This window comes from Phacochoerus africanus, chromosome 8 (genome assembly GCF_016906955.1).
Source record: "Phacochoerus africanus isolate WHEZ1 chromosome 8, ROS_Pafr_v1, whole genome shotgun sequence".
Classification (NCBI taxonomy): domain Eukaryota; kingdom Metazoa; phylum Chordata; class Mammalia; order Artiodactyla; family Suidae; genus Phacochoerus; species Phacochoerus africanus.
In genome coordinates, this window is record NC_062551.1 from 54,459,978 (window position 1) to 54,483,811 (window position 23,834).

Consider the following 23,834-nt stretch of genomic DNA (forward strand, 5'->3'; position numbering starts at 1 on the left):
CTCACAGCGGAGGCCAGCAGTTCAAATACAAGCTGATAGAGCAAGGATGTTAGTGCCCCAGGGCAGTGTGGGAGCCCAGGGACCGTGCATCATTCAGAAACGTTTTCAAGGGAGTTGTGGTTCAGCGGGTTACAAACCCAACTACTATCCATGAGGATGTGGGTTCAATCCCTGACCCCTCTCAGTGGGTTCAATCCCTGACCCCTCTCAGTGGGTTAAGGATCCAGCATTGCCATTAGCTGTGGTGTAGGTCACAAGCGTGGCTTGGATCTGGCGTTGCTGTGGCTGTGGTGTAGGCTGGCGGCTACAGCTCCCATTCGACCCCTAGCCTGGGAAGCTCCATGTGCCACAGGTGCAGCCCTAAGAAGCAAAAACAGGAGTTCCCGTCGTGGTGCAGTGGTTAACGAATCCGACTGGGAACCATGAGGTTGCGGGTTCTATCCCTGGCCTTGCTCAGTGGGTTAAGGATCCGGCGTTGCCATGAGCTGTGGTGTAGGTCAAAGATATGGCTCAGATCCCGTGTTGCTGTGGCTGTGGTGTAGGCCGGTGGCTACAGTTCTGATTGGACCCCTAGCCTGGGAACCTCCATGTGCCATGGGAGTGGCCCCAGAAATGGCAAAAAGACAAAAAAAAAAAAAAAAGAACACGCAAAAACAAAAAAGAAAGAAATGTTTTCCAGAGGAGGGATGAGCTGGACAGGAAGGGCCAGCAAGGAGGGTGTCCGAGTCAGAGACCTGGAGTGGGAAGAGCCAGTCCAGTTTGGGGAACAGCGCATGGGATTTGGGGTTGGGGGAGGCAAGTGGTGATATCAGGCCATTCAGGGCCTTTGATATCAAGTCCAGGTTTGAGGCTTTGTCCCTGGGGTGCTTGGGAGCCATGGAAAGACATTGGGCAGCTGAGGGGCAGGGCGGCTCTGGAGCCCTGTGAGGAGGGACTAGAGCAGGAGGCTAGAGGCAGGAGGCTGGGTCAAGATCCTGGTGGGGGGGGACAAGGCCAAGGGCTGACCCAGGGCCAGAGGGAAGGAGAGGAGGGGACAGGGTGGAGTCACTGGGCAGAAGGGACAGGGCCGGGGAGCTTGACAAATGGTGTAGAGGAGGGATGGCAAGAGGCAGTGACCCCCCCACCCACAAGCCCCCCTTTGACGTCTGCCGCCCAGTCCTTGGGCCCCTGTTTTCCCGGCATCCATAAAACAGGTCGGACCAGGGATCTGCTCTGGTCCAGGCTAGGGTGGGCAAACGGGTTCTGAGAACCCAGAATGGCCTGGGGCAGGGGTGGGGCAGCCAGGTCCCCATCCGCGGGTGCCTGGTCTGCAGAGGCCATTCCCCTGTTTGTCCCTCCAGGAGCTCTCAGAGCAGCCTCTCCCTCGCCATCCCTCCCACTGATTGAGGGAAGCTCTTAGCTTCACCGGCAGCTGCAGAGCAGCGGGGGTGCCCCATGGACCTGCCTGAGGGCCCTGCAGGTGGCACCACTGCAAAAAGTAAGTAGCCGGGTCCCTGTCTGTCCCCTGGGAGGGTGAGGAGGAAGCAGTGAGTGACGGGGACACCAAGCTGTGTCCCGGGGACTTGGGAGAGGTGGCTTGGGGTGACTGAGCCTCCACCTTGATGCTGAGTGGTAGGGAAGGAGTGACCATTGATTAAGTGCCTGCTGTGTCCCCACCTGTCTGGACACCGTATCTCATTTGCCCTGGGGAGGCCGGACAGCGCGAGAGCCGAAGCCTCTGTATGCGCTGTGCGCCTTCCTGTCTCCGGTGACCCACGTTCTCACCCCTCACTTCACTCAGAGCTCTGCTTCCTGTAAGGCCACTGCCCTATGGCCCTCTCTCCTCTTCCTGCTTTCCTTCTCTTCACGGCACTGCCATCCACTTGTCTGTCTAGTCTCTGTCTCCCCCACTAGAACATGAGCTCCACAGGGCAGGCTCAGTTTTATTCACTCTGGTATTCCTGGTCCGTAGAGCAGCACTGGACAACCATCCCGCATGTGTAATTATAAAGTTTATTAGTGGCCACATTAAAAGAGAAAAAGAGGAGTTCCCATCGTGGCTCAGTGGTTAACGAATCTGACTAGGAACCATGAGGTTGCAGGTTCGATCCCTGGCCTTGCTCAGTGGGTTAAGGATCTGGTGTTGCCGTGAGCTGTGGTGTAGGTTGCAGATGCGGCTCGGATCCTGCATTGCTGTGGCTCTGGTGTAGGCCGGCAGCTACAGCTCCGATTCGACCCCTAGCCTGGGAACCTCCATATGTCACGGGTGCGGCCCTAGAAAAGGCAAAAAGACAAAAATAAAGAAATAAAAATAAAAGAAAAAAAGAAACAGATGAAATGAATGGCAGTAATAGATTTCATTTAATCCAATACGTCCAAAACAGTGTCCTTTCAGCCTGTAATAAATACAGAAATGGATGGGGGAGTTCCCATTGTGGCTCAGCAGTAACGAACCTGACTAGTATCCCTGAGGAAGCAGGTTCAATGCTTAGTGGGTTAAGGATGCGGCGTTGCTGTGGCTGTGGTGTAGGCTGGCAGCTGTAGCTCGATTCGACTCCTAGCCTGGGAACTTCCATATGCCAAGGGCGTGACCCTAAAAAGACAGAAAAAAAAGAAAATGGATGGAGTTCCCTGATGGCCTAGTGGGATAAGGATCCAGTATTGTCACTGGTCAACACAGGTTTGATCCCTGGCCTGGGAAGTTCTATATGCCATGAGCGCGGCCCCCCAGAAAGTATTGGAATTATTCTCTTTTTTTCATACTAAGTCTTCCAGTGTATACATTACAGTAAGAGCATCTCAATTCCTACTCACCACAGTTCAGGTCTCAAGAACCACTGTGGCCAATGGCTACCCCGTTGGTCATGCTGCCCTAGATCAATGTCTGACATGTAATAGAAAGGCAGTTAATCAGTCCTTGAGTAATTGGATGGATGCAGACCAAATGGGTGTGAAGGGGGCTTCAGGGGAAAGATGCTCTGTGCCCTTTCTGAAGCTCATCAGAGAGTCCACTGCCATGGGGCAGGAGGCTCCCAGCCTAGATGGGAGGCAGGGCCCCTTTCTTAGGGGCTCCCAGCGTCCAGCTGCAGAACCTGCATCTTTTCTCAAGGCCGCAGACCTGGATGCTGGCTTTAGGACACTCTCCAGGTAGGAAGGCAAGAGGCAGACACCGGCATTCAGGAAGGTGGGGCGGGCTGAGCGAGTGACCAGCAGCTAAACTTTGTCTGCACCAGCAGAGGGCGTGCGGCCACCGAGAAATTGGTGGCCAAGGGCTGAGCCAGTACTGAGAGGCTCCTGAAGGAAAGGAAGGGACACACCCAGGAGAGATGGAGATGATGAGAGAGAGAGAGAGAGAGGGAGCGAAGGAAGGAGGGAGAAGGCTCAGGGAACAGCAAGTTGCTGAGTTAGGGGAAGAGAAGCACAGAGACAGGGAAGAAAATGGGAGTGAGGGACATGGAGACAGAGGTGGGGCACAGGGGAGAGAGAGATGGAGAGGAGGATGGAGAGAAAGAGCCAGAAAGAAAACTCGAGAGGGGATGGCACAGAGACACCGAGATAGTGACACGGAGGAAGAAGATGAAGGAAAGAGAACAGGAGAGAAGCAGAGTGACATCTTCCTGAGGGGCCTCAGGAGGCAATGTCACATCTGCACTGCAGATACTCACAGATCCTCACGGCCCACAACAACTGGAGCCAGATGGTCCTGGGTGACCTCACTGGGCCCCAGGTTCCTCCTCTGTAACATGGGGAGGGGCGCAGTGAGAGGAGGTGTCGCCCCACCTGTTCCGCTCCCCTCCCCCAAGAGCGTGGGTTCAAGCCCAAGGGGGCTGAATTTTAGCTCACTGCCGAGAACCCCTGAAGAGTTAAAGGGGGAAGAAAGGGCACTCGGATGTTGCCCATGCGACCTTGGGCAGGTTGGGAGCTTCTCTAGTATCCTGTCTGTAAGGTGGGGCTGATCATCGCAGCCACTGTGGTCCCCATGCAAAAGGCTCAGAAGAGGCCTGGCACCTATTAAATGCTGAATAAATGCTCAATTCCATTACTGGGTCTCAACCAGGGGCCAGGCCCTTTGCTGGGGTCTTTCCAGATTTTATTTCATCTCTTCTTTAGAAGGGAAGTAACCTTCCCTCATTTTCCAGAGGGAAAAAACTGAGTCCCTCAGAGGCTGAGTCCCTTACCCTGTTCCCCCTGGGGTCTGCTTGATCCCAACCGGCTGCTGCGGTTCCCAGCTGTCCAAGGGCAGGGGAGGGAGGCTCCAAGGTCACTTCCAGCCCTGGGGAAGAGGCTGGGCTGGCCCCGCGGCTCCTGGGGTAGAGAATCTATAGACTCCTCCTGTATCTTGGAGCATTTATTGGGTGCCTATCATGTGTGGGCACAGTGGGTACAGCAGTGGACAGACCGACCCCAGGATGTTCACAGTGTGTGTGTGGCGGGGGCCAGGGAGGTGCTTTACACACACAGACCCGACCCTCCCAGCCCTGGGGATGGGGAGCACTCTGTTCACCATTTTACTGGTGGGGAAACTGAGGCTCCAAAGCAGAAGAAACTTGCCCACAGTCATGCAACTGGGTTCTGAGCTTCTAATCGATCCCCCACCACCCACCCTGCCTGAATTGCCCCCATCCACCTTCACCTGGGGGTGGGGAGGCGGAAAGGGGGAGCTCTGGCCCCCTGATGACGCCAGTCTCAGAGGTGTCTATCAGGAGGAGAGATACCCAGCCCGCGGCGGGCTGGGAGACCGGAGACGATGCGGGCAGGATCGATCCAGGCTGCCCGCGCGTTATCGGATTGTTCCTGGCTCCTGGGAACCCTTTCACCCTCCGCATCTCCCAGAATCCTCTCTTCTTTGCCCTCCTCCACCCCTAACTCCTTCTGAGCCAAGCCTGGGAAGCAGGGGAAGAGAGGAGAAAAGGCTGTAATCAGAGCGTTTGTTTTCTGGGCTCCTGAGTGGATTGGACACAAAGGATTATACAACAGGGGACAATTTCTGGCCCCAAAGAAGGGGCCCACATCCCCAGGTCAGGGGGTGGAGGAGGTGACTCAAAGACCCTAACATTGCTTCCCCAACCCAAAGCGTCCTGTTGTTCCCCACCAGCCTGAACTCCAGGCAGCTCAGAATGAATTCCTTCCCTTCAGCAGGAGCCCAGGTCCTGGGCTCCCCCTCCTCAGGGTAGGCTGGCCATCTTGTCTCCACAGTGTACCTCTGGGACCAGATGGAGGAGGGGAGCCTGGGGACGACACTCAGCTTAGAGGAGCAAATACTCAACTCCACGTTCGAAGCTTGTGACCCTCAGAGGACAGGTCAGAGAGACAAGAAATAAGAAGTGATGGAGGTGGGGGCTGGGAATGAGGGAGCTGCAGGGAGAGGGATGGGCTGGGGCAATGCAGGTGATTGTGGGAAGTGCCAGGAGGGACGTGGATAAGGGAATGGAGGTCTTTCAGGACAAGGACAGTGGGGGGAGGAAAATTTGGGGGACATTGACAGTGGAGGGGGAGGGGGGAGCTTTGGGGCCGGGGAGAGGCAGGAAGTGCAGCCACTGTGGGCCTGGCGGGGCACGGCTGGTCCTCTCTGGTCCACCCTCTGAGGCGGGGTGGAAGAGTCAACTCGGGGAGGGAAAGGAGTTGCCCAAGAGCCATGGTCCCACGTCGACGCCATCTCCTGCCCCTCACCTGCCCCACACTCCCTCACAGCATGCTCGATCCCTAGGCACTGTGGCTGTGACCCATATACTAGCATACCTGGAGGCTGTGACGGGACGGAGCCCCCAGGATGCACGCCTCCAAACACTGGCCTGCAGCCTGGACCCCCATGGAGAAGGCCCTCAGGCCACCGTGGACTTGGACACCTTCCTGGTCGTCATGCGGGACTGGATCGCCACCTGTCAGCTGAATGGGTGGGTCCCCACACCTCCCTCTCCCAGGAAACCCTTCCTAAGATCTAACCTCCTACCTCCTACTGCAGCCAGCACCCTTTGGGCACAGGGACCTGCTGTGGTTGGAAGGAGGCTGAGGAATAGAGGAAAGTAAAGAGAGGGGTTGAGGAGGGGTGAAGGGTCTGAGGACAAAGGGAGGCAGAGGGAGTCTGGGGGTCAGAAATCCAAGGAAGAGAAGGCGGATATTGAGGGGCTGACAGGGGCCCCTCCCCATCCCTCCTGCAAACCCAGTCCTTGCCCCTCCTGCTTTTCCATCTGGCCCCAGGCGCTTGCCATCTGGCCTCACCTTCCGCCCCACAGTGCTCCCTCTCACCTGACCCGGCCCCTCCTCCCGCCACCCGCCACCCCCCCACCGGGGCTGGTCAGGATTGAGGGGGTGGCGGCAGGGGGCTCTAAGCCTCATCCCTTTGATACAGGGGATTAGAGCTGGAAGAGGAGACCGCCTTCGAGGGAGCCATGACCTCCCAGCAACTGCCATCTGGTGAGATTGCTATATATAGAATGAAGCAGGCAGACCCCAGGTCAGGCAGTGCTCGGACCATCCCACCCAGGGACGGAGCAGGGAATAGGGTGGGACCCGGTGCTGTGAGTTTGGCTTTTTCCAGGTGCCTCCATGACTGCCTCTTCCCCTGCCCTGAGCTTTGGGGTTTGTTTGGGTTTTTTTCTGTTGCAGGTTGTTTCCAACTCCTCTTCCTAACACCAGCCCTGTTACAGAGGCCCTCCCGCCTCAGCGCCCTGGTCCTCTGCCTGCCCCTCCCTGCACTCTAGTCCCTCTGGCCTGGCCCGCCTGGGGCCTTGGCTCTGGCTATTTTCTCAGCCTGAACTTGCCTCCACACCGCCCCTCCGCCTCCACAGCTGGTGGAGACGCCCTGGGATGGCGAAGGCTAAGGTCCCTTACTCTCCAGCCCTCAGCACAGGCCTCTGGGCCTTCCCTGCAGAAATCTGATTACCTCTGCTGCTGTTTGGTTGGTATGCTCACCACTCTGTCCCAAAAGCCTTCACACATAGGAGGTGCTCCATAAAAAAAGCATTCGTGTTATATTTCTCCAGTCTCATTAAAAACAAAAGCTGAAGAAAAAAAAAAAATACAGCTTTCTTGACATTCTCTTGAACCTGCTCTAATCAGGCTTGGGGGTCAGGGGAGGGCTGTGAGCAGAGGAGAATCAGGTCGGCTCCAGGGGAGGAAGGACCCCTGTGGGGCCAAATGGGAAAAGGACCAGGGAGAGTGTAGAGGCCAGGAGGCCAGGGAGGAGGCTCCTCTTCTCCAGGGGAAAAGGCAAGGCCAGAGGCAGGAGGGAGGGAGACAGGACAGCCTGGGGGCTGGGAGGGTGAGTGACCAGGGAACGGGGAGGAGAGACAAGTTTGGGGCCTTTGAGGTGCTGCTCAGTGTCAGGCATGATGAATGCAGGGTGGTTGGAGGCTGTAGGGAGATCCAGCCTGAGCTCAAGGTACCCATAGGAGCACGAGGCTTTGGGGATGGCGGATGTAATTGCAGCCTCAGGAGCAGGTGGAATCACCCAGAATGCTGTGAGGGTGGAGGCCAAAGAAGGACCAAGCCCAGGGTCCTGGGGCAGCCCAACATCTGAGGTCACCTGGGACCCACCACCCCCTGTCTCTCCCCCTCCAGGATGCCCAGAAGCTGAGGACCCAGCCAACCTGGAGAGCTTTGGAGGCGAAGACCCCAGACCTGAGTTGTACCTATCCTCAGCCCCTCCCTGTCTGCCCCTGCCAGTGCCCTCCAGCCTGCACGGGGCCCCGGGCCTGGCCTGGGGCTTGGGGTCCTTTGGGAAGTGGGTGAGGGACAGGGCTGAGCCAGTCACTCAGGGAGAGCAGGGCAGTCTTGTTTCTCTAGAGGAGCTGCATCTCCCCTCCACCCAAGGAAAGGAGGCCAGGGCAGTGGGCAGTGACCCTGGACCTTCCCTCCCCCCAGGCCCGCCACTGCCGACCTGCTGAGCAGCCTAGAGGATTTGGAGCTCAGCAACCGCCGGCTGGCAGGGGAGAATGCCAAACTGCAGCGCAGTGTGGAGACAGCCGAGGAGGCGTCCGCGCGCCTTGGGGAAGAGATTCTGGCCCTGCGGAAGCAGCTCCGCAGGTAGGCCAGGTCCCCTGGCCAACCTCCCACACCCCCGTGTCCCACCTCCCACAGGCCCAGGCTTGCTCCCAGTCCCTTCATCTTTTAGGTATAAACTGGGTCTCCGTCCCCCACTTTCGGGCTCTTTCCCTCCTTTGCTGTCTGGGTTTCTTGAAGTCCCTCTCTCTCCAGGCCTCTGCCTGCGATTTCTCTGTTGCTCTGAACAGGTCTATCTCTGTGATCTCTCTCTTCCTCTCTCTCATGCCCCCAACCCACTCAGTACCCAGCAGGCTCTGCAGTTTGCCAAGGCTGTGGATGAAGAGCTAGAGGATCTGAAGACTCTGGCCAAGAGCCTGGAGGAACAGAACCGCAGCCTTCTGGCCCAGGCCCGGCAGACGGTGGGTTTTGGGCAAGGGGCACAAAAGTGCACTCTTCCTACGTCCTTGAAGTCTGAGCAGCGGAGCCTGACTATAGATCAGGAAAGGGCAGAGGTCACTTGGGCTTCCTCCCTCAGTCCAGGTCCCACTCACCCCAGATTTGGGTCCAGATCTTTTTGCCATCCTCTCATGACAAAAGAGGCAGCAGGAGCCATCCGGGCTCCCCAGACCCATTCTCCTTGTCCTGCTCCTCAGTGACCCAGGCCCGAGTCATGTTCTTGGGGTCAGGGGGGCAAGATAGAGGCAAGGAAGCCTGAAAAGAAGCCTTTGTTCTCTCTCTGGGTTCGGTCAGGAAAAGGAGCAGCAGCACCTGGTGGCTGAGATGGTGATTCTGCAGGAGGAGGTGAGAGGCCCAGTGTCCACCCTGACCTTTCCCCTAGTCGGCAGTTTCTCTGCCCTTCCTCCTGCTGCCCCAAACATCCCCAGCAGCCTGTGACAACACCCTTCAGTCTGGTGATGGACATCTCAGAATCCCAATAATGTAGGGCTGGCCCTGAAGGTTACACAGCTGCATGTGAGAACCTCACAGCTGGTAAGAGCGTGGGGTGTGGGGCCCGAGGCAATCTGCCCCCTCTCTGTGCCTCATTGTGCTCACCTGTGAAAGGGGGCAAAATAATAGGATCTCCCTGGTTGGACTGTGTGAAATTTAAACAAGTGGATGCTTATATAAAGTCCTAGGCATACGGCAGGACACATAGGAAGAGCTCATTAAAAGTTAGCTGGTATTGGAGTTCCTGTCGTGGCGCAGTGGTTAACGAATCTGAGTAGGAACCATGAGGTTGCAGGTTCGATCCCTGGCCTTGCTCAGTGGGTTAAGAATCCGGCGTTGCCGTAAACCGTGGTGTGGGTCGCAGACGTGGCTCGGATCCCACGTTGCTGTGGCTGCTGTGTAGGCCAGCGGCTACAGCTCTGATTGGACCCCTAGCCTGGGAACCTCCATATGCCACGGGAGCAGCCCTAGAAAAGGCAAAAAAGAAAAAAAAAAAAGTTAGCTGATATTGTTCATATACTAGTATCTTTTATGGTGGAAAGAACACAGGTCTTGGGAGTTCCCATGTGGTGCATCGGGGTACGGATCTGGCGTTGCCACAGCTGTTCAGTTCCTGGCCCGAGAATTTCTGCATGCCTCAGGTGCAACCAAAAAAAAAGAAACAGGCCTTAAAGTCAACCCTGAGTTCAAATCCCATCTGTGCCACTTACACATCAGACAACCTTTAGGCATGTGATGTCCCCGTCCCCAGCCTTAATTTTATTCTCTAAAAACAGGGGAGAAGGGAATCTGTTCACTAGGATTGTTGTGGGAATTAAATGGCCACTTTTAGCCCAGAGCCTAGCACATAACATGAACAGGCCCAGTCTAACCTCATGTCTGATTCAAGCCCCATTCTGTCTGAGACAGGAAGCATCATCTTAGTTCATTCTGGGTCCACCTAGTCCTTTCAGGTGGAAACTGAAACTCATCAACCGATGATGAAGCTCATCACTGACCCCCTCACACACGACAAGGTGGCCTCTAATTTGCTGGAGACCCACGCAGTGTCTCAGTGCTCCTCACTCAGTGTCTGTCCTCTCTGCTAGTCACAAGATTGATGTTCATTGTCCCATCTGGTCCTCAGCCTTAGTCACCACTGCACGCTGGCATCCACCAGGAGGCTGACATTGACTTCTGGTCTCTGGACGTACTGTCCTCACTGTATCTGTTGGTGGTAGCCCTCATCTGCACCCCACAACCCACAAGTGCCATTTGGGATCCTCCACAATCTTCAAGGGGCACAGAGGAGGTTTAGCTGTGACTCTGAGACCACAGGGGCCTTACTGGGCTCTTACTGGGCCTCAACTCCTCACACGGCCACCTCTATTCTGTTATTTGCACACCTTGTTGGCTCTGAGATGCTCAGATTCCCAGATATCCCAGGGGTTCTGTGGTTCAACTTCATCCACCTCTCATAGCTAACCTGGTGCTTGGGGCTGGCTCAGGGCCCATTTGCCCTCTATTGCTCTCTTCTTTGACTCTCCTGAACCCTCCTTCAGCCATAAGGACCTCTGCCCAGTCCAGGCAATGATACTCATTCTGCCTGATCCCTCCAAGTCTCTTTGTCCTACATCTGTATTATGGCTTTTACATTTAAACCAAAAAATTTCCCACAGTTGTTCTCTGGCTCTTCCATGGAAATTCTCCCTGTTGGAGCAATGGCAATCTCGCAGCAGGATGGCTGCTGTGGTATGAAGCATGGGGTACAGGTAGAACAGCATTTTGAAGAACAAGGAGAAACTTTCCCTGAAGCCCCATGGCTGGACCTCCCTCTTAGATGTCACTGGCCAAAGTGACAGCAAATGATTGTAGCCAAACCACTCCCTGGCATGAGTAACACAGCCACTGATAGGTCTGAAATACTTTCAGCTCCAAGGAAGAAAACACGGAAGAAATTATGGCTTCAATCTGAAAGACAGTCATTTACTTAAGACATTTTTGAAGGTTCTGGGCCAGTTTGGCAGCTTTTTGACTTTGTCTGCCTGTAGCCTCGGGATCACAGATGTCTGCAGCAGCCCCAGACCTCATGTTCTCAATCAAAGCAGGACAGAGAGGGGCAAGTGCTCCTCTCACGGCTCTCTCTTTTCATCAGAGGGAAAAGCTTTTCCCGGAGTACACCCCCTCACACACACACCAGCAGTCCTCTGACAGCTCACTGGATGGAGCTGAACCATACCACACGAGAGGCTGGGAGAATCTCTGACCGTCTCAGCCTCGAGTGGGCGGCAAATGAGTGAGAGGGGGCGAGAATGGCTTCGGGTTAGTTAACCAGCCAAGAGATTTCCATCTTGATTCACCTTCAGGGCTGGGGCTGGGACCCATGTAGAGAGTGGACCCCTCAAAGAAAGCAGGAGAAGGTGTAAGCAGAGTGAATGGCAGCCAACGGTCTCGGCCTCCTCCCAGCCCAGAAGGCCTGCTGCCAGGTCACGTGCCTTGAGCAGCGCCTGGGACATCCTAGGTGCTCGATAAACAAGCTATTCTTGGTTCCCTACCCCCACCTTTTCCTTCTCGGCTGCCTGCCGGCTACAGAGCATCTATAGATGGAGTTCTCAAGTTACAGTAGAATAATGCTGGAGTAAGGGACACGCAGACACTCAGCTTCCCTACAAGAACCTAACCTACAGAGCCAGGCTCAGGTTACTGCAGAAGAAGGCAGGAGCAGCTGAGTAACCAGGTTCCCTGCTGAGTGGCCCAGGATCCAGCTTGCAGATCCCAACCAGGTGGACAGATGTTGACACAGCATTCCTGGCCCGTCCTTCCTCTGCCCTTCACCTGGCAGCCCTGGCCCGCTGAGACTGAGAAGGAGGGAGGCAGCCGATGGAGGACTTGGAGCTGAGGAGCTGAGCCGGGCTGGAGAGAGGGAGGAGCCGGCCTCAGTATCCCCAGGGGCGCCGGGAGGAGGGGTGTGGCAAAGGGAACTCAGACTGCCTCTTTGCTCCAGAGTGCTTTCCCCCAGTGACCACCTCATGTGGAAACTCAGTGCAACTTCCTAGGTTTTTGGTGCCCAGAAACTCCAGACTAGAATTTGGTCCACTTTATTCTCGGGTCCCATTTTTTGGCTGGTATGGGCTGCCCTCTCCTGGCCCCCTTGTTTTCCCAGATAATGCTCAACCTTGAGGACTCAGCCCAGGTATAGCCTTCTTGCAAAACCCCTCATCTGGGCTCCCACAAGGCCCAGGACTTAGTCCTCTTCAGAGCCCCACCTCATGCATTGCTATCATCTGCTTCTGTGTCTGCCTTCACGTCCAGTGATGAGCAGCTTGAGACGAGGGCTGAAGCCAGTTCCCCCTTCTCACCCAGCACTGCATCTGGCTCAGAGGAGAGTCTGGGAGTTAAAAGGGCCAGACTTGGAATCAGATTTGGGTTGAGTCCACTTACTCACTATCTGACCTCAGCCCCTCCACTGCACCATTTCCTCTGTAAAATTGGGGATGATGACAGTGTAAACATCAGCAGTTGGGACAGCCAGACTTGACATTCTTCCTGAATGGCACAGCATGACACATATAGCAGCACCCATGAAACCTTGCTGCCAAAAAACTGAACAAGAGAAATATTGAACAAGAGTCTAGACAAGGTCCAGAATCTACCCATCAGTTTATAGGAAATAATGAGGTGGGAGGAACGTGGTGAACATCCTGCACAGGAAACAAGGCAGTGAACCAAGCTCAAATGCGCCAGTTCTTCAGGGAAAAAAAACCTGGTTTCTTCCACAAATGAAGAAGTGCCAGGATTGGGAAGTTGGGAGGTTACCATCAGATGAAAAGAAACGAGACATTTCAAACAAAAGCTATGGTGGACCTTGTTTGGATCCTCATTCAAACAAACTAAAAGTGCAAAGATATTTGTTAGATAACCAAAACCCAAAGAGTATTGAGTGGGTGATGATATTAAGGGATTATTTATTTATTTATTTATTTGCTTTTTAGGACCTCAGCTGTGGCTTATGGAGGTTCACAGACTGGGATTGAATCCGAGCTGCAGCTTCCGGCCTACACCACAGCCACAGCAACACGGGATCCAAGTGGCATCTGCATCTTACACCACAGCTCATGGCAATGCCGGATCCTTAACCTACTGAGTAAGGCCTGGGATCGAACCCACATTCTCACAGGTAGTAGTCGGGTTCATTAACTGCTGAGCCATGCAAGGAATGCTGACATTAAGGAATTATTAATGATTTTGTTAAGAGTGATCAATGCAGGAGTTCCTGTCGTGTCACAGCGGAAACAAATCCGACTAGCTACCATGAGGTTGCAGGTTTGATCCCTGACCTCGCTCAGTGGGTTAAAGATCCGGCGTTGCCCTGAGCTGTGGGTATAGGTCACAGACGCAGCTCACATCCCATGTTGCTGTGGCTGCGGCACAGGCCAGCAGCTGTAGCTCCGATTAGACCCCTAGCCTGGGAACCTCCATATGCCACATGTGTGGCCCTAAAAAGCAAAAAAAAAAAAAAAAAGAGAGAGAGAGAGAGTGATCAGTGCAAAGGAGAAATAATATGATGCTTGGGATTTGCTTTAATATAAAACAAGTGAGTTCCCTTGTGTATCACCAGGTTAAAGATCTGTCACTGTCACTGCTGTGGCTCTGGTTAACAGCTGTGGTGTAGGTTCAGTACCTGGCCCCAGGAACTTCTGCATCCTGTGGGCACTGCCAAAAAAATCATTGTCATCATCCTCATCAAAACAAGAACAGTGAATAGAGAAGAAACAAATAGGAAATGTATATAGTTATTGAAGCTGGGTGATGAGTAATGGAAGTTCATCACACTTTCATTTTTACTTTTGTGTGTTAAAAATTCATAATAGAAAGTTTTAGAAATTTCTTTTTTTTTTCTTTTTTTCAGCTGCATCTGCGGAATGTGGGAGTTCCTGGGTCAGGGATGGAACCTGAACCACAGCAGCAACCAAAGCCACAGCAGTGACAATGCTGGATCCTTAACCCACTAAGCCACCAGGGAACTCCTAGAAATATCTTTAATATAACATGTACTGGGAGTTCCCTTTATGGCTCAACAGGTTAAGAATCCAGCTAGTTTCCATGAGGATGCAGATCCCTGGCCTCTCTCAGTGGGTTGGGGATCTGGTGTTGCCACAAGCTGCAGTGTAGGTGACAGATGCAGCTCAGACCTAGCCATTGCTGTGGCTGTGATGTAGGCCAGCAGCTGCAGCTCCAATTTGACCCCTAGCCCAGGAACTTACATATGCCACAGGTGTGGCCCTAAAGAGAAAAGAAAAGAAAAGAAAAAAAATATATATATATATAACATTTAATGAGCATTTGGTATATGTCAGGCACTATTCCAAATGTTTTGTGCTCATTAACATTCAGAAACATGTATTTTTATGAATTCCCACCTGGGCCAGATTACTCAACCTTTCTGTCAGTTGTCCTTATCTTTAAAATGGGGTATAAGGGAGTTCCCATCGTGGCTTAGATGGAAATGAATCTGACTTGCATCCATAAGGACGCAGTTTTGATCCCTGGCCTCACTCAGTGGCTTGAGGATCCGGGATTGCCATGAGCTGTGGTGCAGGTCGTAGATGAGGCTCAGATCCTGAGTTTCTATGGCTGCGGTGTAGGCCAGCGGCTGCAGCTCTCATTCAATCCCTAGCCTGGGAACCTCCATATGCCACAGGTGCGGCCCTAGAAAAGACAAAAAGACAAATAAAAATAAAATAGGGGATAAGAAACAAGCTAACCCTGGCAAGGTGCTCAGTAAATGTTAGCAATAATTACTAGCTTATTTAATCCTCCCAGCCACCCCATGCATCCTATTGTATCTCTCTTTTTGCAGGGAGAGGACCAACTCCATCTGCAAGTCAAACTTGGGATCCCATAGGATGGTTGGATGGAGGGATTAAATAGGCTACAACATATAAAGAGATGAGCATGAGGCCCAGTGCACATCAAGTGCTCAGTAGATGTTGATATTGACACTCCATGTCAATAGAGTATTAACATGGCCATTTGCTGATATAAATGTAACCTGGGTGCTTTCTTCTAGAACGGGAAGCTACTGGCTGAGTGTGATGGAGTGAAGAGGAGGAGTGAGGAGCTGGCCACCGAGAAGGATGCTTTGAAGGTGCCACCCCTCCCTAGTGCCTTGACAACTTCCCACCACCCCTGGAGAGAGCAGGGACTTCGATCAAGCCATCAGGTTCCCAGGTCCCATGGGCAAACCAGCTGAAATCCCCCTCAGTGTGGCTGATGTCCAGAGACATGGAGGGGGTTGAGGAGAGGGGCTTGGGAGAGCAGGGCGGGCCAGGGAGGGCAGGCCAGACAGACAGACTGACTCTTGCCTTGGCAGCGGCAGCTCTATGAGTGTGAACGCCTCATTTGCCAACGAGATGCCATCCTCTCCGAGGTGAGGGGTCTGGCAGAGAAACATTTGCCTTCTGTGTGTCTCCTGCCTGGAGTCTGAAAAGGGAAGTCCTGCTTGGCTCTAATCCTTGGATAGCAGTCCGGAGAGATCAGAGGGCTTCCCGGGAAACCGGGGCTGTCCCTCAGACCCTAGCTCTTCCCCCAAGCCCGCCCTGCCAGACCCCTCCCCCCGAGCACCGGCCTTTGGTGGCCTAGGCCCAGTCTCAGTCAGCTCTGGCGTTTCCCAGCGCACTCGCCATGCCGAGAGTCTGGCCAAGACCTTGGAGGATTACAGAACCACAACCCAGGTAACCCACCGGCGGCCTCACTCCCCTCACTTCTCTTTTGCCGTCTCTGGGGTTTGCTGCCTCTTTCTGTCTCCGTCAGTCTCTTTCAGAGTCTCCACGTCTTGTTTTTACTGTCTCTACTGTTTGACTGTGTGTCTTCCCCTCTCGTCGCTTGGCCTTTTCACTTTTCCTCTGTCCCTTCCTTTATCTCTCTCTCTCTCTCTCTGTATCTCCGTATCTCAGCCACTTGCATTCTCTGGGGGTGAATTCTCACCACAGCCTCCTATTTCTGTATCTCTGCCTGGCTTGTTTAGGTTCTCATCTCTGCATCTCCCTGGGTCTAGTCTGTCTCCTGGGGTGACTCCCCTCTCTGTCTCTGGTCTTTAGAGTCTCTTATACCCCCTGTGTCTCTTGCCTCTTTGTGAATCTGTTTCCATCTGTGTCATTTTCCATGTGTTTCCAGCTCTGCCTTCTTTTCTGAATTTTCCTGGAGGGTAGGTTACCTTCAGGGTTCCTGTTGCTCTTTGCCTCTCTTTGGCTTCCTAAGTGTCTGTCCCTGTTTCTTCCCCTTCTCCCTTGGTGTTTGGAGGAGCCCAAAAAGGTCAAGTGAGGGGGTTCCCTGGTGGTCTGGTGGCTGGGATTTGATGCTTTCATTGCTGCTGACCTTGAAAGAGGAGCCTGGGGGCGGGGGAATGGGGAAGAATGGAGAGCCAGTGGGCCCCCACTCCTTCCTTTGCAGGAACTGAGGCTGGAAATCTCACACTTGGAGGAGCAGCTGAGTCAGACCCATGAGGGTCTGGATGAGTGAGTGAAACAGTAGGGGTGGAGGAGGCAGAAGGGGACCCCAAGGACAGGGCCCCCCGGCCTCCAGCCCTGAATGGGCAGTGCAGCGACCCCAGCATAGGCTGACTGACAGGTGGCGGGCAGGCTCAGAGGTAGCCTTCCCCCTCCCAACTGTGTGGCCAGGCCTCCCGAAGGGGCTCAGGTGAGGAGAGTGGACTGGACCAGGCTGCTGCCACCATCACTGGGTGTGGAGATCCAGGCCATTCAACAGGTGGGCCTAACGCCCAACCCACTGCCAGCCGCAACTCTGACCCACCCCTGACTTTCACCCCATCCCGGTTCCCCAGGACCATCTCCGTCTTTAACCTCATCCCTAACCCAGTCCTTGTCTGGGCACCAAACCCTTCCTGGTGCTCCCTCCACCCACTCCCCAACCCAGCCTCACACCAGCTCCCTTCCACCTCCTGTCCTCACACTTCAGCTCATGTCCAGCCCACCTCTTGCCTATCTTCTGCATTAATCTGACTCTCCCTGGCCTCAGAAATAACTTCTCTCCCAGAAACAAGAAGTGGCAGCCTCAGGTCTCTCCAGCCCTCTGTGTGGAGTGTGGCGGTGGGAGGAGGTCGTCCATGAAAGCGATGAGGAAGCTGAGTTTCCACCTGAAGCCCCACCTGGGGGGCAGGTGAGCATGGGAAGGGTGCTGAAAGGGCCAGGTCCGGGGGCTGGGAAATGGGCCTGGGACACTATGTGCATCCCTCTTCCCCAGCCCAGGGCGGAGGTTGGCTAAGGGCCCGCTAGGTGCTGGCCATGGAGCCCCAAGCCCAACGGGACACCACCTCTCTAGGCACTTGCCAGCTGATGTGGGAAATAAAAATGAACATAGTGAGAGTTCCCTGGTGGCCTAGTGGTTAAGGATTTGGCATTGTCACTGCCTGAGAATTTCTGCATGCCGTGGGCGCTTCCAAAAGAGGGGAAAAAAAAGTAAACAAAGCAAACACATAGATTTCATGGTGGTGGTGGTGATGGTTGTTTCAAAAACACTGGCAGGAATCACCTTATATAAAATGGTACTACAGTGAGAAGGGGGTATGTGAATTGTTCTTCCTGACACACCATAAAGGTACATTAAGCGTTTATCTTTTTTTTTTTTTGCCTTTTAGGGCTGCACTTGTGGCGTATGGAGGTTCCCATGCTAGGGGTCGAATCAGAGCTACAGCTGCCGACCTACGCCACAGCCACAACAATTCAGGTGGGATCCGAGCTGCATCTGTGACCTACACTACAGCAATGCCGGATCCTTAACCCACTGATTGAGGCCAGGGATCGAACCCACACCTTATAATTCCTAGTCGGATTTGTTTCCGCTGTACCACAAAGGAACCACAGGTTTCTACAGGGAAACCGACATTTGAGTTTATTTTGAAGAGAAAAAGAGAGAAGTTGGAGTTCCCGCTGTGGCACAGTGGGTTAAGAATATGACCGCAGGAATTCCTGTCCTGGTGCAGCGGAAACAAATTTGACTGGGAAACATGAGGTTGCAAGTTTGATCCCTGGTCCCGCTCAATGGATTAAGGATCTGGCGTTGCCGTGAGCTGTGGTGTAGGTCACAGACGAGGCTTGGATCCTGTGTTGCTGTGGCTGTGGTGTAGGCTGGTGGCTGTAGCTCCGAATCGACCCCTAGCCTGAGAACCTCCATATGCCACGGGTGCGGCCCTAAAAAGACAAAAAAAAAGAAAAAAGAATATGATTGCAGTGGCTGGGATGGCGGTGGAGGTGCAGGGTTGATCCCTAGCCCAACGCAGTGGGTTAAAGGATCCAGCATTGTGACCTGTGTTGCAGCTGTGCCTCAGATTTAATTCCTGGCCCAGGGACTTCCATATGGCGCAGGTGAATCATAAATAAAAAGAGAGAGAGCAGTTAAGTGGGGTGAGGAAGGAGAGGCCTCTCAGGCAGCAGGAACAGTACATGCAAGGACATGGGAGCGTGAAAGCACATAACATGTTTGGGGAGTAGAGGGCAGCTGGGGGTGGCGAGCGAGAGATGAGGTTGGACCAGACCAAGAAAGGCGTTCCCTGTCTCTGAAGCTGAGAGACTGCGCTGTTCTCCATCAAAGCACGGGAGGGCTGTGAGTGGGGAGCACCAGGTCAGCTCTAGATGTGGGAAGCTGGCTAGGGCCACGTGGGCACCCACCGGAGGCTGGGAGGCCAGGAAAGAGGCTGGGGCAGTGGTCCAGAGATAGCGGATGAAGCTTGAGCCAGGCCAGGGCTTGGGGCTGGAGCAAAAAGGACGGGCAGAGAGAATTGGGCCCGGGAAGATAGGGCTGCCGATCTGCTGAGGGCCTGGGTGCTGGGAAGGGCGTAGACAGCAAGATGCTGAACTTTCCTTTCCTGACCTCCTAAGGTGGGCGCCCTGAGGGGTGGGGGGCACTGCTTGGGGGCAGCGGGTGCACAAGGCGGGAGCTCAGGGCTGGATTTAGTAAACAGCACCAAGTGGGTGGATGAGGACAGAGTCAAGGCTGGGTGTCAGAAAATGGAAAGAGACCTGGGCCCTGAGGGAGAGCAGCTGGCAGGGCCGCCCCAAGACTGGGAACCTGGGAGGAGCAGGGGCCTGGAGGGCAAACGCTGAGCCTCTCTGGGGCCTGTGTGAGTGTGAGAGGATTGGGAGGACCTGGGTCCCGGGTCCCGAGGAGGAAGGAGGCTTGGTGGGGTCCAGAGCAACCGTCCAGTGTCTGGTTTCTGCCCCCGGAGGGGTAGTAGAGCCATCCTTGAGAAGGGGCCCAGGGGGAGGCAGGTCTTAGAAGCAGCCGGTGAATTCGTGCAGGGTTGCAGCCTGAGAAACCTGAGCTTTTCTTTCCCGCAGAACAACTTGCAGGGAGAACCAGCACACCCTCCTGACGAAAGGAAGGAGCAATCGATGTGGTGAGAAGAGTGGTCCTCCCTGAGCCACAGCTCTGCCTCGGGGCGACGCCACCTTCTTAGTGGATAGAGTACAGAGCCCGGAAGAGCCCTGAGGGAGCAGTGGGTCACTCCTGCCCTCGTTCCTTCATGCTGCGGCGACCCTGGGCCCGTGGACTGGGTTGAGTCAGACCCAGTCCTGCCCTTAGCACCTTCCATCTGTGGAGGAGACAGCCCCTGACCCAGACGGTTCTGGGAGGACACCCAGAGGGGGTGGCTTTGCGGGAGGCCCTGCTTGGGGTCCAGCAGGGCTGGCATTCATGTAGGAGACCCTTACACAAGAATACAGCTGTCAGGCAAGGGGGACAGCTCAGGCACTCAGTCCCGGTCACTGAACACACCCCTCCCACGGCTTCCTGGGATGAATGAGGCTCAGATTGTGCCCTAGGAGAGCAGCCAGACAATTGGGAGACGTCAGGGGCTCTGGAATCAGACAGCCTGGGTTCAGATCCCAGCTTGGCTGCTTTGTGATGGGATGGGGTGAGCCTCTGCCCGGTGAGACCGTTAGAGGCTCACGTGCAACCTCTGAGGACAGAGAAAGCACTAGATGTCCGGTCGCCCCTCCTCCTCGGGGCCTCTGCCTTCCTGTGGTGCCTCTTTCCCCCCCACAATCCGCCCCCCGCCCCCGGCCTCCCTCAGGCTCCCAGCTTTGGCCACTAATGAGGCTGCTGCCGCGGCCTCTAATTGGGCTTGTCTGGGAAAGCTGAGATGGGGCAGGATGGGGGCCCCAGAGCTGTGACCTCTGCTTGTGTCATCAGAGAAAGGAAGGAAGATGGGGCTGAGCTGCGGGGACAGAAGCTGGTGTGGGGGCTAGACATTTGGATTTCGGGGAGGGGGATGCTGGGGCAACATGAGCTATAGATTGGGAAGCTGGGAGTGAGGGAAGTGGTGAATTCTGTGTCCCCTGGAGGTCACCAGGGATGAGGGCTTGGACTTTGTCTTTTTTGTTGTTGTTGTTGTTGTTGCTATTTCTTGGGCCGCTCCCGCGGCATATGGAGGTTCCCAGGCTAGGGGTTGAATCGGAGCTGTAGCCGCCGGCCTACGCCAGAGCCACAGCAACGCAGGATCCGAGCCGCGTCTGCAACCTACACCACAGCTCACGGCAACGCCGGATCGTTAACCCACTGAGCAAGGGCAGGGACCGAACCCGCAACCTCATGGTTCCTAGTCGGATTCGTTAACCACTGCGCCACGACGGGAACTCCCAAGGGCTTGGACTTTGAGAGGGACCGGGGGTCCTGAATAGAAGTCCCAAAGGATCAGACAGCCGTGTGTCTGACTGGGGCAGAGGCTGGGGGCCCAGGAGCCAAGCTGCCTTCCTGAGCAGGAACTGAGGGGACAGCTGTATCCCGAGGGTGCTGGGTCTGCAGCTGGTGGCCGAGGCTGGAGGGCTGGATCCTTGCTCCCCAGTGAAGGTGCCAGTGGATGATGTGGACAGCAGAGTCTCCAAGGGGCACTGGGGCTGGGCAGCTTGAGGCCTGAGTCCCCACAGAGGCCTTTCAGGGGCTCAGTCAGCTGTGACCATAGGAGGCACAGAGGCTGGGGGCTGGCACCTCAGAGAAATGATTTGGGGTGGGTGTAGGGCTCACACAGTTGGATGCTGGGTTCGGGGAAGTCTGAGCTGGAGTTCCAGGCCTCAGAGAAGAGTTTCAGTGAGACTCACTGAAAATGGCCAACCCACCAGGCAGGAAGTTGGGGCAGTGGGTGGGTCTCGGGTCCGAGTCTCCGGTGTTTAGTGTGAGAGAACAGAAGCCTCAGTTCCCAGTTGGGAGATCAGCTGGGAAAGTAGCAGCTGAAAAAGCCAGTGAGGTGAAGAGGCCCCTGATCCTTTTCAGGAATCACAGACTCTTTGGAGAATTTGGTGAAAATTCCCCTGAAAAATACAGACACTGACGTACACACACCAGTTTGCTCATGGGGGTCCAGAGTACCCTCCAGGTCCATCCCTGGTGCCCCTCCACCTCCAGGCCCCTGCTTTAAAGATTCCACCACAGGGCAGGCAAAAGGGAGCCAGGCAGGGATGACAAATGTGTTCAGTGGCTTTCTTGTCACCACCCCAGGTTGCCCAGAAGAGAGGAAGAAGAGGAAGCGGAGAGCCAGGTGACGGTAGGCAGTCCCCAGCACCATCCACTCCAGGCCCTCAGACGAGGCTGCTGTAGTCACAGCTCCTCCCCAGCCCCCACCCCCACCCCCATTCCACCCACCAGACAGAAAAATCGTTTAGCCAAGAGATAACAATGCCCTCTCGGTAGCTAATGAGAGCAGACAATGCTGTAGAGGGAGGCTGCAGCCAGTGGGTGGCCAGAATGTTCCCAAGGGACCCCCCCTCCCCCTCCGCCACCAGCTCACACTCAGGGCTGCAGCCACCATGCCACAGGCCTCACAGTCATGCTACACCCCCAAGTTGCAAAAACGCACATGCACCCTGCACAGGAAGGGCCGGACCCTCCCCTCCAGCCCCAGAACTCCCCTGGGGCACCACGCCTGTCACAGCTGCCCTGTCCGACACCACACACACTGGCACCACATACCCAGGCTCCTTTGCTCCTCAAATCCGCAGGCGACTATCCCGATTCTCAGGCAAGGGAAGGGAGGAAAGGAAATTTGGTGAGGCCAGAAGCCTGTGGTCCTCAGATAAGGAACGTGAGAGCCCAGGAGTTCCCGTTGTGGCTCAGTAGTTAGTGAGCCTGACTAGCATCCATAAGAACACAAGTTCGATCCCTGGCCTTGCTCAGTGGGTTAAGGATCCAGCGTTGCCTTGAGCTGTGGTGTAGGTCGCAGATACAGCTTGGATCCCGTGTTGCTGTGGCTGTGGTGTAGGCCGGCGGCTACAACCCTGATTGGATCCCTAGCCTGGGAACCTCCGTATGCTGAGGGTGTGGCCCTAAAAAGACAAAAAAAGAGAAAGAAAGAAAGAAAAACATGAGAGTCCGGGACCCTTCAAGGTATGCCCAGGAGAGCACCCAGATAATCGGGAGACTAGGGTCCAAACCATCTGAGATGGTCTCTCTGGGCAGCCTGACCCCAAAGCCCACCTCTTTCCCACCACAGCATGCTCCCGTCCCTGGAGGCTGGGGCCCCACCTCACTTTCCTCACGGCTGGTGTGATTTTGATCTGTAGTCAGCTCTCAGAGTCACAGCGCATCACAAGGGCCAGCCTGGCCAGAGCAGAGGCAGGGTAGGCAACAACGGCGAGGAGAGGGGCTCGGACTGGTGTTGCTGGAACTCTACCGTTCTAAATCTATTGCTATTGCCGTAATCATCGTCCACAGAGCAAAGCCCCTGGTGGAATATTTGGGGCTTTAACCTTAAATCACCTGCTGGACCTGGCACAGGGCAGTGCAATGGGCTTGAGGAGGGCCCATGCTGGACCAGGCCCAGCCCAGGCCTGGGCTCCTGGAGAAGATAGGGGCTCTGCCCTCAGGGGCTTGGATACTTCCAGAATCAGATAGAAAATGGAAATAATAATACTGAGGAGCTCACGCAGTTATCGAGGGCTCACTGTTTGTCAGGCACTGTTCTGAGCCCACCTCCTCATACTTTGGTTTTTCCTGCATTTACTCATTCATTCTCCACTTCAGGCCTGTGTGGTGAGTGCCCTCTCATCCCTGTCTGGCAGATGGGAAAATGGGGCCTGGAGAGGTGGGGTGACATGCCAAGGGACGCACAGCAGGCAGCTGGCAGAGCGGGGAGCCCAGCGCTGCAGTGAGCTCAGAGAAGCTCAGGCACTGAATCTCTGTGTTCCACCCCTTCTGTGTGGTCACTTCTGTCTCCTGGGCTGAACTGAGCACCTCTCCCATTCCAGGACCCAGTGCCTCAGCTTTGTCTCCTTTTTCCTTCAAGGTGGATCTACCCATCCCTCTGGGAGACTCAGACCCTGCAGACATCCCAGGAACCCCTCCTGAGAGGTAGTGGGACCCAAGGGCCCGGGAGGGGACCTGGGGGCACCAGTGCCACTGCCCTGCCTTCCTTTCTCGCCAGCAGTCCCTCAGAGCCAGAGCCGCAGCTAGCCCTGGTGCCGGTGGTGAGGGAGCTGGTCCCAGTCAGGAGGCCCATCTGGAGCCAGCTCTGCCTGTGCCCCTTGCACTCCCAACATCTCAGGTGCACCCCAAGGTATCTGCAGAAGGAGGGTGGTGGTCAGGCATCAGGGCATTGCTGGGACACCATGGGCTCCCCTGGACACCCCCCCAAGCACTGTCCTGCCCCCCAGCAGGGTCACTCGGCACCCACTTATCCCGGTACCAGTCCTGGGCCTGCTGCTGCTGCTGCTGCTCTCGGTCCTGCTGCTGGGCCAGTCTCCGCCCCCCACCTGGCCCCACCTCCAGCTCTGCTACCTCCAGCCTCCTCCAGTGTGAGCCGTGCTCCCCACCGCCTCAGAGCAAAGTCTGGCTCAATGAATTTCCCAGAGCTCTTGTTACTGTTATTCCCATGGTTGTGCCACTGTGACTTGGGATTACCCATTGCTAGGACCCCAGACACTGTGCTCCAGAATCCA

At 55.2% G+C, this 23,834-nt stretch overlaps 1 protein-coding gene across 1 annotated transcript; it reads left to right on the forward strand.

Moving 5' to 3' along the window:
• Window positions 1-1,363: 1,363 nt before the first annotated feature.
• KASH5 (KASH domain containing 5) lies at window positions 1,364-23,834 on the forward strand. Its single transcript, XM_047792583.1, has 19 exons — window positions 1,364-1,477; window positions 5,176-5,280; window positions 5,687-5,873; window positions 6,329-6,393; window positions 7,540-7,606; window positions 7,843-8,004; window positions 8,264-8,381; window positions 8,713-8,763; window positions 14,960-15,037; window positions 15,263-15,319; window positions 15,564-15,623; window positions 16,342-16,406; window positions 16,569-16,656; window positions 16,945-17,067; window positions 19,245-19,303; window positions 21,400-21,445; window positions 23,183-23,247; window positions 23,324-23,440; window positions 23,553-23,834. The coding sequence occupies exons 1-19, from the start codon at window positions 1,435-1,437 to the stop codon at window positions 23,692-23,694; spliced, it is 1,698 nt and encodes a 565-aa protein (XP_047648539.1). The 5' UTR covers window positions 1,364-1,434; the 3' UTR covers window positions 23,695-23,834.